At 34.1% G+C, this 15,152-nt stretch overlaps 1 protein-coding gene across 1 annotated transcript in view; it reads right to left on the bottom strand.

Moving 5' to 3' along the window:
* The window catches only part of INPP4B (inositol polyphosphate-4-phosphatase type II B), a 797,369-nt gene that overhangs the window by 166,408 nt on the left and 615,809 nt on the right, over positions 1–15,152 (bottom strand). Inside the window, 2 exon segments of the mRNA XM_030313011.1 lie at positions 9,594–9,698; positions 10,081–10,211. Coding sequence (XP_030168871.1) covers positions 9,594–9,698; positions 10,081–10,211 — 236 coding nt within the window.

Here is a 15,152-nt window from a genome sequence, read left to right as displayed (position 1 = left end):
AAAGAACTTCTGCAATATGTGACATGGATAAACCTTGAGGTTATTATGTTAAGTGAAATAAGCCACAAAAAGACAAATAATGCATGATTCTACTTGTATGAAGTATCTAAAATTAAGTGAGAATCAAATTAATAGAAACCAGAAGTAGAATACTGGTTGCCAGTGGCTGGGAGAAGAGGGAAAAGGAAAGTTACTAATCAAATGGTATAAAGTTTCAGTCAAGGAAGCCAAATATATACCAAACAATAAGTTATTAGGTATTGTACACTTAACATTTTGTTAAGAGGTTAGGTCTTATGTTAGATATTCTTGCTACAGTGAAAGAAAAAAAGTTTATGACTAAGTTGCTGTCAATGTTTCTATAAAATTTGAATTAAATTTTAATATTCTGTCTAAAACAGGAAGAAATTTAAAAATACTTTAAAAATGTCTCACCACACACACACAGTCTCCCCATAAAAAAACACAAACAAACAAAAACAAACAAATAAACAAAAAACTTCTGTTAGGAGATGAATATGTTAATTAGCTTGACTGTAGTAACCATACCTGAAATATATATATATATATATATATATATATATATATTAAAATACAAAAACATTTATTGTTGTTTAAATACTTTTGAAAATTTTTATGTTTGAGATAATTTTGGATTTCCAGAGTTGTTGCAAAATTAGAGAGTTTTGTATACCCTTCATGCATGTTCCCTATGTTAAAATCTTACAGAGTCATAGATTAATTATCAAAACTAAAAAATTAATCTTGTACTATTACATCAAAATAAGTAGATAGTATGTTAGGATTGGTTTCTCCACTAACACCCTTTCCTCTTTCAGGAACTAGTCCAATATTCCACATTTTATTTAGCTGTTGTCATCTCCTCCAATCTATGATAGTTCCTCAGTCTTTCATTTTTGACTGTAGCACTTTTGAAGAATACTGGTAAGTTACTTTGTAAAGTGTCCCTCTGTTTGGATTTGTCTTATGTTTTCTCATAATTAGATTGAAGATTTGCACTATTGAGTAGGATACCATGGAGACAATATGCCCTTCTCAGTGCATTATAACAGGGAGTATGTTAAGTTGTTATGTATTACGTGCTGTTAACCTTGTGATGAAAAGTTGATTCTTCACTGTAAAGTTACTAAATATTTAAAGAGACATATTTTAAGAAAATGCAGTATCTTGTTTCTGTTTAACTTGCTCCCACTCATTTTAGCATCTATTGATAAATCTTGTCTAAGGCACTTATTACTGCTGTGTTTGAATGCTCATTTTCCATCTCCGTCATTCCTTCCACATTCATTAATTGGAATTCTTCTGGAAAGAATAGTTGACTCTTCTCCTTTATTCTTTTATATATTCAGTTTTTTATTAACATCAATATGGGCTCATGGGTACTTTGTTCCTTGGTTTATGAACTAACACTATCTTTATGTTCAAGTTGTTCCAGCTTTGTCCATTGGGAGCTCCTTCAGTTAGCTCTTGTGCTATTTATATATGTTCCTTTCACACACACCATTTGTTGTCATCATTGTTGTTCATTTTTTGAGCACTTCCTTACTTTCTAGAGCCACAGGATACTCTAGACTCTAATCTTATATTTTCCCTGCCTCAGCTCTAGAATCAACCAGCTTTCCAAGAATCCTAGTCCCTTTTACTGGACAATGGTGTTTAGAAATCTAATACTGGGGGTAGTTATGCTCATTACTATTGCTTCCAATCCTTTCATGGGCTAGAGGTAGGAAATATATGTATGTATACTAACTTGTTTACATACACACATCTATATCTATCTATACTAACAACAACAAACCCATGAGTCCATATTATTACTCTGATTCAGTTCAGAATCACAAGATTCCTTCTGGCCTTCCTTCCTTCTTTATTTCTAACTTCTTTTGCTCACTATCTTCATACCTACATATTGATTAACCCTAGTATATAAATAAAATAGTTTTAGAATTGTTCATTCATACTTCTTCTAGGAGTGAATTTACTAAGGGAAGTACAATGTTTGTAATTTGTTTTTAATATAGCCTTATAATATCCAGTGTTTCCTTAGATCAGATCCTTTATTTCCCATTCTTTTCATTAACTTATCATTTTTTATAATTTTATTTACCATTTGTTATCATTTTAAACAAGATATTAAAAATAAATTAACAAGAAAGCATATTGGGAATATGAAATTCTCGGGAAAGTTTACATAATAATTAGTATCACAACAATCAGAATATGAAAAAAAATAAGAACAGAAAGGGAGCCAATTTCCTAACATAGGTATATGTTCTCCAGGGTGAAGGTACCAGGAGGTAAAACACAGGAGACACCCCAAATATTCTTTATTCTTGAACTTCATAGAAAATATTTCAAATAGTCAAGTAAAAAGTAGTGTTGCTATGTTTCAGCACAGCTAGCAGAACTGAACACTATCTATATTTTAGAAGACATCTCTCCCATTTCCCCACCCTGCAAGCCAACCTTAATAATCCATTAATATCAAGTAGGCTTTCTCCACAGGGACAATAAGTAGGGTTTATGTCTGGATACGGAAAGAGCAAGTAGGTCTCTCTTGCTCTCTCACTTTCTTGCCTTTTGATTCTACCTACCTGATTAAAACCATTCCTCAAAAAGCTGGGATCTTTATGTGCCTATTTTGTAGAGGGTCAAAGAATTTAGGTTTACCTAACCTTTGTATATTTGAGGTCTTCAAAAAGTTGAAGTGCTAAAATTTAAACATTGATAACTCTGATATTGTGATTTATAACATAAAAAAGACAGCCACAGGCTCATAATAGTCAGTCAAGAGACCCACATCAGCAAACCAAGCCTTAATACCTAATCTAACTGCAGTTTCAGCCCCCCAGGAATGTAATCTTTAACTAGTCAACATAGAATTTCTTGGTCAGCACTAGGAGATTTACTAACAGGTCCCTTCCATTTCCCTTAGGATGATCTTGCCTAAAACAATGGATTCCTTTGCCAATCATTTTCTTTTTCCCCATTTCCTCAATACCTTTAAAAAAATCTTTCCTTTCTTTAGCTCTACAGAGCTCCTTTCTATTTACTAGGTGGGATGCTGTCTGATTCATGAATCATTCAATAAAGTCAATTTGATCTTTTAAATCACTCGGTTGAATTTTTGTTCCTTAACAATAACAGGAAATAAATATTTGATCTTTGTTCCCTCTTCTGGTACAGCGGTTCTAAAAACCCTTGGAATTTCCTCAGCGTTGAGAGCTTTTCTCATGTTTAATGAAGTGACTATCGGACCTCACCTAAGGATAGGGACTGGATGCCAGTGAACCAAACAAAGTGATTAGAGGTTGGAATTTTCTATCCCTCCTCTCACACCCTGCCTCCTGGGAGAAGAAAAGAGCTGGAGATTGACTTCAATCCTCAATGGCCAATTATTTAATCAATTATGCCTATGTAGTGAAGTCTCAAACGAACAAACAAAAACACAACCCAAAGGACTAGGTTTGGAGAGGTTCCGTGTTGGTGAACATGTGGAGATGCTGGGAGAGAGGTGTTCAGAGAGCATGGAAGTTCTGGATACTTTCCCTATGCTTTGCCCTGTGCATCTCTTCCATCTGGCTATTATATCCTTTTATAATAAACCAGTGATCTAGTAAATAAAATGTTTTTCTGAGTTCTGTGAATAGCTCTATCCAATTAATTGAATGCAAGGAGAAGGGAACCTTTGATTTCAAGCCAGATAGTCAAAAGTACGGGTAACAAGCTTGGACTTTCGATTGGCATCTGAAGTGAAGGGCAGTCATTAACCTGGGAATCTGATGCTATCTCCAGGTAAATAATGTTAGAATTGAGTTGAAATTTAGGACATTCAGTTGGCATCTGGGGAGAGTTGGAAAATAGATGATGTGAGGAAAGCCCCATCCCCACACTGGGATGGTTCCACAATCATGAATGACCAAGGAGTGGCTCTGAAAGAAACAGAAAGTAGCTGCTGAATGTTATTCTCAGAATTTACATGAACTTAAGCAAAAGAATACAGCTGTGCTCTTCAGCTATGGATATGTTAGGTTTGTCACATAATCTAAAATAAGATGCTGTATACAGCTATATAATCCTTAACTTTGAAATCATCTCTGTCATACTTTACACTAATCACTATAATTTTTAAATACCACACTCTTACTGAAATCACAAAATCTCAACTCTTGGGAGTCTTAGTATTTTGCAAATATTGTTTGACAATTATCATTTACCAATATCACAGTATTGGAACTGCTAGATTTATGTCTTTGGTCCTTTCACCCTTGAATGCCACTTGCAATTATGACAAAAATGGTAGACAGATTTTGCTACACTATGGAATTCATTTCCTGGTGTCTTAGTGTAGTTGATGAAGAATGGTATACACTTAAAGTACTATGTTCAGTCTTGGCTGTAACAGTTGTACTTTTTAAAATTCAGTTAGAATTAACTGAAATGTATTGTATTCCTCTAAGAATGAGCAGATATACAAGTAAACAAATAGTCAATAAAAATAAAACTCTTAAATAAAACAATCTTATCATTCATATTTGTCTCTTTGGAAAAATTTCCTCATTTTATCCTGCTGTTTAAATTATCTATCTTTATGATATGAACAGTCCTTAACTGTATATAATAAAAGCTTTCATATTTTTGATACTTAGAGGCAACTATAAAAATCTAGGTGGACATTTATTTTATGAAAATTTGAGCAATAAAATCAGAGGTCTTTTTTTCTTTCTAAAAAAAATAGAATCTGTGTGTCTTCTTTTTTTGATAGTTCATATCTCAAAACATGTCCTTGGCTTTGTGAAAATGGCATCATATACAGCATAACAGGGAAGTGGAATTCAAGTTGCGAATCTCATCAAGCTAAAGATACTAGGTTGGCTTGAAATTTAATAATAGGGCTGCCTCATAGTCTTTAAAAGCCATTTAATAATAGATATGAGATAATAAGTCTATTTTTTCCCAGAAAATCTCTTTAAAGTTCCTACAACTATAAAAATAGTTCTAATGAAAAGAAAAAAAAAAAAAAAAACATAGACATGCTGATCTCGTTTCAAGGAGCAATTTAAGCACAATCCCTGACTTCAACATGGACCACAAAATGACTTTGACATGAATCACAAGAGAACAAGGAATTTTAAGGGAAAACTATTTCAAAATAGTTGAAACAATTTGGCAACATCATGAAACATATCTAAAAGTAATTATACTTCATTGATGATGTGATATACTCAAACTCGAGATACGGAAATCAGGGAGCTCTAAACAGCTCCTCATTTGTTCCTTCCCTCAATGTGGATGTTTGAAAACTAAGGAGCAGAGGTTAGCTGATTCATCCTAGTTACACAATAAATTCTGGCTTATGTTGCACCTGATTCCAACTATAGCTTTATGATTTACTATAGATTTTTTCTTTCTTTTCTTTCTTTTCTCTTTGTATCTTTCTTACCCTGTCTCCTTGTCTCTGTCTCTGTCTCTCTCTCTTTGCCATGTACTATAATATGCTATTATATATCTATAACATAAAATAAAACAACTTAAACACAGAATAATATCACAAGAATCCAGGGTGCCTGGGTGGGTCAGTCAGGTTAAGCATCTGACTTTTGATTTTGGCTCAGGTCATGATCTCATGGTTCATGAGTTTGAACCTAACATCCAGCTCTCTTCTGTCAGTGTGGAGCCTGCTTCAGATCCTCTGTCTCCCTCACTCTGCTCACTCTCTCTCTCTCTCTCCCTCAAAAATAAAATAAACCTTTAAAAAAGTGTTACAAGAATCCATATTTTATAATATTCATAACTGGTTTTCTATTAAAGTAATATTCACCGGGGTAGAAAACTTTGCTCTTAATTTTAAGGTTTTGTCTTTGTTACTGTCACTGCCATCTAAGATCTCTATTGGGATTGTATTTGCTGTATTAAGTAATGAATAAGGGTGAAAAGTTAACTTAATGGGCCTGGGGGCACCTGACGTTAAATGGAGGTTATTTCATTTGTCAGTATGAGACAGGACATTAGTTCTGCTCAGTTACTTGTTTCTAGAGCTAGACATTAGCCTTGTGTTTGGTGAATCTGCCTGCTATTGTTTGCAAAGCTGCCTATCCAAATATATCAGGCATATTAATCAAATGTGGATTGAGGTAATTTACTAATGGTGAGAATGAAAATAAATGTACTACATCCAAATAACTCACCAGTGAAAATACCAAGGCTTGGCCAATCTTACTTGCATCATTACCTTGCAAAATGTTGTCTGTAATGCAGCTAAACATTCAAACCAGTAACCATGGATCTTAAATAAATTTAGCTGAAATTATTTTAATATGCTGACTACATGTTATATAAGCAAGTAGAAAATTTGATTGACTGTCATCTTAAACTTTAACCATTTTATTTTGCAAATAAGAAAACCAATGCTCAGAAAGCTTATTTAACTTAGTCAATATCAAAGAAGTGGATGGTAGGACCCCAAAAATTCAGTAAAGTTTTCAATTTCTATTATAACATATAGTTGGTGATATAGCCTATAAAGCACTTACTTTACCTAAATTCCAATCTCAAATAATCAATTTTCAACTTATAAAAACATATTTTAAAAAACACGTAAGCTTAATATTCAATATCACATATATTATATGTATACCATATATATGCTGTATATAAAATTATTTATATATGTATAATACAATACAATACAATATAATACAATACCTATAAAATTTACATGAGGTGCCTTGGAGAAAAAGTCAGTATGCGGTAGAACTCAGTACCTTTGCATTAATTCTTGGCTATGAGGATATCTAGCCTTTTCCCACATTTTCTCCTTTAGGTCTTCAAAAAGAAGAACCATCTTTCTGAAAACTGCTCTAGAGCAAAAGTCTCCTAGTTCGTGAGTCGTACCCTAGTTCTATAACATCAAAATCTTGCTTTTCTCTATACTACTTGATATTTATCATCACAAATAAGAAATTCCTCTATATATCCTGTTATTATGGGTTGATTTATGCTTCCCAGAAAGATATCCTAGAATATGACCTTATTTGGAAATATGGTCTTTACAGATGTAATCAAGTTCAAATCAGGTCATTAGGACAGATCATAATTCAGTGTGAGTGGTGTCCTTAAGGGGGAGGTTCGGAGATAGAGACAGACACAGTGGAGATGATGTTAAAATGCTCAGGGAACACCGTATGACGCATTGATAAACCAAAGAAAATCAAAGACTGCCAGCAAGCTATCAGAAGCCAGGAGGAGGTAAGGAAGAATACCCCTATAGGTTTCAGAGGGAGCTAGCTTAGCCAAAATTTTGATTTCAGACTTCTGGCCTCCAGACTGCAAGACAATAATTTTTTGTTTATTTAAGCCATTCAGTTTGTGGTACTCTGTTACAGCAGATCTAGGAAACTGATACATATCACAAACCAAAATAATTAGGAGAAATTATGTTTGCTTTTAGAAATTTACTTCAGTTGCAAGTTTCTTCCTGTCAAATTACAGAAACCCAAACTGAACACATTGTTTTCCTTCTAGCTCACTCTGGTCCATTTTTCAGATAGCATCTTGGAAAGAACAGCACAAATGGTTCTGTTTTTGTTTTGTTTTCAAGAAGTAAGTATAATAAAAGGTCACTTAGACAATATTTTTTCTTTGGTGGAAGTATGTTAGGATCATTGCCAAATATTTGAATGCATATTTAAATATACACCCATATCAATTGGGCCCCAACAAACCACTTGGTTTGATGATACAGCTATCTATCCACAGATGTACTGAAGTTGTCCTTCTCTCATTTCTTCCTTCTATCAGTCATTAAGTGCTTACATATGATAATTTTTCCAAAATGCCTAGCTCATCTTTTCTCTAAATCTGGCTACTTCTTAGTTCAAGATTTCATTGTCCCTTAATAGGCTCTTCACTGATCACTTTTCTCCTTTTAACAGACCTGATAGAACTGAAAGATCTATTTTGTTCCAGTGATGGCAAATGCTACCTGTTTCATAATGGCTATTATTGTTCATTCTAGGTGTTTTACATACTCCAATTCACTTAAATAGGAAAAGTACACTTGCTTAGAAAGTAAATAACGGACTTAAGGTCATACATCAAAAATGGGAGAGCTGAAATTGTGTTTCATTTCAAATTACATAAACTTTACTATATCATTAGAGTGATTTAATATTGGTCATTAGAAAAAAAAGACATTGGTTTTCAGATATATTTTAAGTATTTTAGTTCCTTTATTATTTATTTATACTTTGGTTTTGATGATTTTTAAAACCACCGGATGTTATGTTCAAACTACTGGTAGATATGCAGCAATCGAGGAAGAGTTTCTAAATGCTTTGGGCCAATCCATTTCATTTGTATTTCAGTTCTTTCACTGACATAACTTCTGGTGAAAAGGAGCCAAGTTAAAATTTTAGATAGTAGATAAAGGTTACTAGAGGTATTCACATTACACATCATAATGATTATAACTACACTTAAACTTGCACATTAGCTGGTTGCATATATATAATCAATATGTACAAACACAGAAAAACTGGTTAATTTTTATGCTTGTAAAACTTCAGATGATTCTAAAGCAGAATAGAGATTTTGACTTTTCAAAACCTAGAACCTCTATATTGCGACAATGGCTACAAAATAGGGTGTTAGCATGCATCTTTAGATGTATCTGTGTGTGTTTGCATGTTGATACACTTATCCTGAAGGACTGGATGATCTAAAGTAACTTTTGGCTCCAGGAACATGGGTACTGGTAGGATGACTATAGCACTTACCATTAAACAGGGAGACTTTTGAGAGGGAAGAGAGGTGAAGACCTTCTTTAACAATGATGCTGGACAACAAGCATAATATCAGACTTTGATGTATGTGAATGCAGGCATATAGTCACTCTACTTATGCACAAAAATTGATATTGCAATAAGTTAAAGGAAATGGGAGATGAGAAGAATATTTTAAAATATTTTTTTTTACTAAGAAATAGCAAGGAATCATGTAGAATGGCAATGGATGCAATACAGTGTTCGCTGTAAACCTCATTCAAGTATGTTTATAAAAATCTATACACTTTTCCTTGAAAAATGTTTCTCACAGCTGAGTATAGTGAAATACTCTACCACCTTCTTTCTGATAAATTCCCTGCTCATAGAGAAGCGGGTGATTCTGTTGATAGTCACCACTAAATCAGAAAAACAGCTCATGAGTCTATCTTTGGGCTTTGATTTTTCAAGATAGGAACAAAATGAACAAGTCTTGTTTTTCCTTTTTCTTATTAAAACAGTAGCACAGTTATTAGCCATCACTGGTACTACTTAGGAAGCTAACACTTACTTCGTATATTCACCTGTTACTCAATTCAGGTGCCACATTTTTAAAGTATTGTTTAGAAACACAGCTTCAAAAATGCTATACCCCTTTTTGTAGCAATCAGGGTCATTATCAAGTTAAATTGCTTCATCTTCATCTTTATATAATTCTGAAATTTTAAATTCTGCCAATAGTCAAGCTTTTTAAAAAAAGCACACACTAACATAATTTGCTCATTAAAAAAAAAGAATATTATATATTACCTTTCAAGTGAGGGCTGTGGACATGCATTCTTTGCAAATGTAGATTTACTGGAACAAATTCTAATGTTTTCTCTCCTTTGCTGCTGCTTGATTTGAAAGAGGACCCTAAGTGGAAAAAAACTGAACATTATTATTAAGTAAATAATAAATGTGTGTGTATGCACGTATGTTGAAAAGTATGCTTGATATAGAAAAATGTTACAAGGATTTCAGAAAGGAAAACATATTTGTATAAGCTGCTTTTCTTTACGGAAATTCAATTTAAAACTTCTCAGTTATTCTTATAATAATACCATGAGATAAAATAGTGCAATTTGTTTCTTACTGGTCTATCATGCCGAGATGGTAGAGTTAGAAATAAAAGTTTTTTTTTTTTTTTTAATTTTGGCTCTTCCATATCTATAACAACAATGTTTATTATTGTTTTCACCGAACATATATGAAATGGAATTTAGTTTGAATACGTAAAAAGTTTTTGCTTTCATACCTGTTTCCTTGCTAAGTTCTGTCAGAATATCTTGGTACATATTCACCATTTGATCACAGTGAGTAAGGACATTTTTCCGTAGATTGTCCCAGTGCGGAGAAAGCTCACCAAGTTCCTTTAGCTCCTGGTTTCTGTTAAGAATGGAAAAGAGGGGAAAATAATAATTTTGATCTTATGTCCACAGACAAGGAACACTATAAAAGTTGACAAGTTAAAAAGAAACTGATTTACCATCCATTTCAGGAAAGTTTTATGCACTTATTAGAAAAAAAATATTTTCTTACATCAGCCCTAACAATATCTTTCCAGGTATGTCTCCTGAGGCAAGAGAAACAAAAGCAAAAATAAACTACTGGGACTACATCAAAAAAAAACAAAAACAAAAACAAAAACAAAAAAAACAAAAAACAAAAAAACTTCTACATAGCCAAGGAAAAAACCAACAAAACTAAAAGGCAATCTATTGAATAGGAAAAGATATTTGCAAATGACATATCCAATAAACGGTTAGTATCCTAAATATATAAAGAGTTTATACAGCTCAACACCAAAAAAACAAATAATCCAATTAAAAAATGGGCAGAAGACGTGGATAGACATTTCTCCAAAGAAGACATACAGATGGGCAACAGACACATAAAAACTGCTCAATATCACACATCATCAGGGAAATGCAAGTCAAAACCACACTGAGCTAAAACCTCACACCTGTCAGAATGGCTAAAATAAAAAACTCAAGAAACAACAAGCATTGATGAGGATGTAGGATGGGGGGAAATGAAAACTGGTAAAACAACTGTGGAAAGTAGTATAGACGTCCCTAAAAAGTGAAAAACAGAACTACCTTATGATCCAGTAGTTGCACTACTGGGTATTTACCCAAAGAATAAAAAAAATACTAATTCAAAAGGATTTTGCACCCTATGTTATAGTAGCATTATTTACAATAGCCAAATTATAGAAGCAACCCAAGTTTCCATCAATCGATGAATGGATAAAGAAGTAGTATATGTATGTATACAACAGAATATTAATCATAAAAAAGAATGGAATCTTGCCATTTCCAACAACATGGATAGATCTAGAGAGTAAAATGGTAAGTGAAATAAGCTAGTCAGAGAAAGACAAGTATCATATTATTTCACTCATATGTGTAATTTAAGAAACAAAACAAACACATAAATGGAAAAAAAAGAGACAAACCAATAAACAGACTCTTAACTATGGAGAACAAACAGATGGTTATCAGAGAGGAGGTGGGTGTGGAGATGGATGAAATAGGCAAAGGGGATTAAGAGTACACTTATCTTGATGAGCACTGAGAAATATATGGAATTGTTGAACCATTATATTGTACACCTAAAATTAAATAACACTGTATGTTAACTCCATTGGAATTAAAATAAAATAAATAATTTTAACACAAAGGAAGATATGAGTAATTTAGGTCACCCAAACATTAAAGTTTTATATGGCAAAGAGGTAAAAAAAAAAAAAAAATACAAGTTAAATAAATGTTTTCACTGGTAAAACTTCACAAAGATGACAAAAACTTAACTATCCTCTATATATTATATAATATATAATATATATTAATATATATTATATATTATACATTATATATAAATATATAATATATAAATATATAACATATATATTATATGTTATATATATATTATATGCATATAATATATATATGACAATTCAGTTAAAAACCAAACACTAAAACCTCAATAGAAAAACAGCTAAATCCTAGACTTCAGCCATCCAAAATAAAATAATGTGGAAAAAAAATAACGTGGGAAGGGCTATCTGACTAGGTCTGAAGGAAAAACAAGATATTCCAGTAACCCAGTTTATTTACAATATAGCTGTAAAATATTTTAAAAGCCCATAAATGGTATAATCAGTTGTGATTTATTGGCCTCAGTTTCTCTCAAGAGGACAATTTAAGTAAATGCGGTATGCATGTTTTGTCTTTTCTTTATCAAAAGGAAGAGCTAATCCTGCCATTTAGGTTTTAATTATTACCTTTTATCTAATTCTCTAGCCTTTAGCCAAGTTAATTCAAATCATCAGAATGCCTTTTTAAATTATAATGATAAATAGTCTAACATGCTGCTTGGTTAGATCTCTTACTCATTTCTGTAACCTTTTACCAACAACATTTTCATGAGGCTAATTTAACGAGCAATAATGAAACTTCTTTGCTATTTTGACTGTGAAACATGCTAAATACCAAGCTAATAAATTCAGAAGATGTAGAATCTCTAACATCCTGTTAAATGTAAGAATAATGGATGGTGTGCAAAAATGTGACTTGCTTTCAAATGCTTGTAGCTGCCTTTGTTTTGTTTCAATGGGGATGCAATATAGTAGTGCTGCATCTTTTATCTGATGTCTCCACAATTTTGGCAAACATTAATCTCATTTTTAACTTTTCCATAGATTAGCTTTCATCACACAACATTTATGGGAGAAGAAGTGGTCAATTAATAGACAATAAGAGTAAAGAAAGTTCATGACCGAAGTTGAAGGGGGAGACTGAAAAACTGGAGAGTCAAGTTCTCTGTGTGCACTCAAATGGCCGGACAAATTCAAATTCAGGACAAAACAACAACAACCAACACAAAAAAATAATTCCAAAAGCCTGAGATATCTAAGTCAAAAGATCTGGGCAATTAGGTCAGATATGAGATCGACAGCAACTGTGACATATCAACTTACTTTATTTTCAATATACAGTTAAAATGAAAATGCTAGCTAAGTATTCCTATTTAATACTCATAGATGCACTATGGGTTTATAATTCATGTTGTCCCTGAATCGTTGTCAGAAAGAATAATGAAAAGAGAGGGAATGAGGGAGGGAAGGAAGGGTGGTAATGAAGCTGCTGACGACAGTGTAGGATACTGGGGTGGGGTACGTCTCCTTCCCTAAGAGAAACCTGGCAAAGCATGGTCAGAAAAGTTTAGTGTTCTTGGGGACTTGAGATAAGCTGAAAGGAGTCCATAATGTGTTGTTTACAATTTATTACACTCCTCCAATATGTCAAAAATGATATACAGAAATCTATAGATGAAACTTGACATTCACTGCTCATTTCTGGCACTGAACAGCTACATGTTCTAAAAGGGAAAAACAACCAAATAAAGCTTCTCTGCATTGAAGAAAACCCTCGAGTACAGAGGAGCTATAAAATAAAAGTATAATAAACCAGAGCAGAGTAATAAAAAGTTAGAAAACAAAATGGGACATAGTAAGAGGGTAGTTGTAAGTTTAAGAAAAATGAAAGAAATTGATTACATTAATACACTAAAATAGACAAAGAGAGAAGGTACTTAGGGGTACTCAAATCAGGAAACTTTTCAGTTGGGAAGGTGAGGACTGTTCACACTACATTTTAATTTGTTACTCAGTGAACAGAACTTGGGAGTTGAAGGACCTTGATTTGTATCTCAAGCCAGGTTCTCTAGGAAGCAGAGACTGAGATCAAGCAATCCTAGGTCAGCAAAAGGGAGGTGAGAAGAGAAGTGCTGTAGGAGAAACAAAGTAGACATAAGGTGGGAGGTTACTGAGTTGGGCAGAACTTCACAAGAAAACATGGCTGGTTACTTGGTCATGTGAAACAGCTCTAGATAAGTCATATGGAAGCAACGCACCTTGGAAAACTTTGTTAAGTGGAAAAAGCAATATTTATATGCCAGTTCCTTACCACCTTCTATAGTATTTCATTGGTAAAGATTCATCCTATGAGACATTAACTCCTCTGCACTTCTGCTTGTCTCTTCTGGGTGGCCACTGGGGAAGCAATATCCCAGTGGAGATAGAACTGTCCTGGATATAGTCATAGGTACCTGAACCATTCTGGATATAGATGCCATTGGGGGCATGCTAACACCTGGTCTTCACCCTGAGGGAGACTGATATAGCTGGTGGTGTTAGGAAATAAGGTGACAATGGTGGCAGCATCTGGAGCCCTCCATTGGGCAAACAGTCAAAACTTGAGGACAAGTTAAGGTTGGCCCATTATAGAAAAGTACATCAACTGGGCCCAGGACAGGCAACCCCTTGTAGAACTTGCACTTCCATCACTCCCTGACATCCTTGTGGCATATAAAACATCATCCCTCATATCTTCCCTAAGAAGAAAGTTCAAGTATAATCCTTTGAAGTGATGACCAGATGCAATTCCCCAAAATGGAGTAATGAGCCAAGCTATAATATGCAATATTCCAGCGATCCTTGGGGCCTTAGTTGACATTCATCACCAATCTCTACCGCTCATTCTAGATTTTCCTCACATTCCTTTGGCACTTCAGCTGGTCTGGGGTGCTGCCTTGTGAGGTGATCCACACCTTAATCCCAAGTGATTAGGCCCTTAGTTTCTTTGCTTTTAAGGAATCTTAGTTACTGTAATCTCCCATGCACCTCTGGGCATGGAGCACATCTAAGTGCCAGGCATATTTCTCTTCACTCAGATTATGAAGCAGCAGCCCTATTTCCTCACAATGATAAGTATCCCTTGCCATCTTTGCTGGTCCATTGTAGTAGTAAGAAATGCGTGATAATCAGACCACATGTGAGCCACACATAGGTTTCAGATAAGTGGGACTCTTTATGGCTTACTGACAGAACTGCCCCTACCCATGCCTCAAGAACTAGGATTCTAATTGGCAAAGTCTAAGGTGGTAGGGAAAAGAAGCACAACTCCACTAGTGGGCATCGTGATTGATTGTAATAAGGGCTCCCCCTTTTTCCGAGAGCTGAGTATTCTACCTGTGGTAGACATCCTCTATCAGCTGTTGGTTTAGCATACAAACTTCATCCTGGAGACCAGTACTCCAATCCTAAGGTTAAGTTCCCCTAAAATAGGGCCTTAGCTGAGCCTCTCATGGTTAATAATGTTCCACTACTGTATTAGATTTGTGGCTTTGGGGTGGTAGGGCATGCAGGAATTTCAAGCTCACTGTTGCACCTCCTTTGTTATAGCAAGTATCCTTTGGTAGAAACAATGTTATGTGGGACATCATATCATTGGTCCAGGCATTCTGAAAGCTGTCAGATGTGGG

Source organism: Lynx canadensis, chromosome B1, assembly GCF_007474595.2.
Source record: "Lynx canadensis isolate LIC74 chromosome B1, mLynCan4.pri.v2, whole genome shotgun sequence".
NCBI classification, from domain to species: domain Eukaryota; kingdom Metazoa; phylum Chordata; class Mammalia; order Carnivora; family Felidae; genus Lynx; species Lynx canadensis.
Note: the sequence above shows the minus strand (reverse complement) of the source record. Positions and strands in the feature narration are given on the sequence as shown.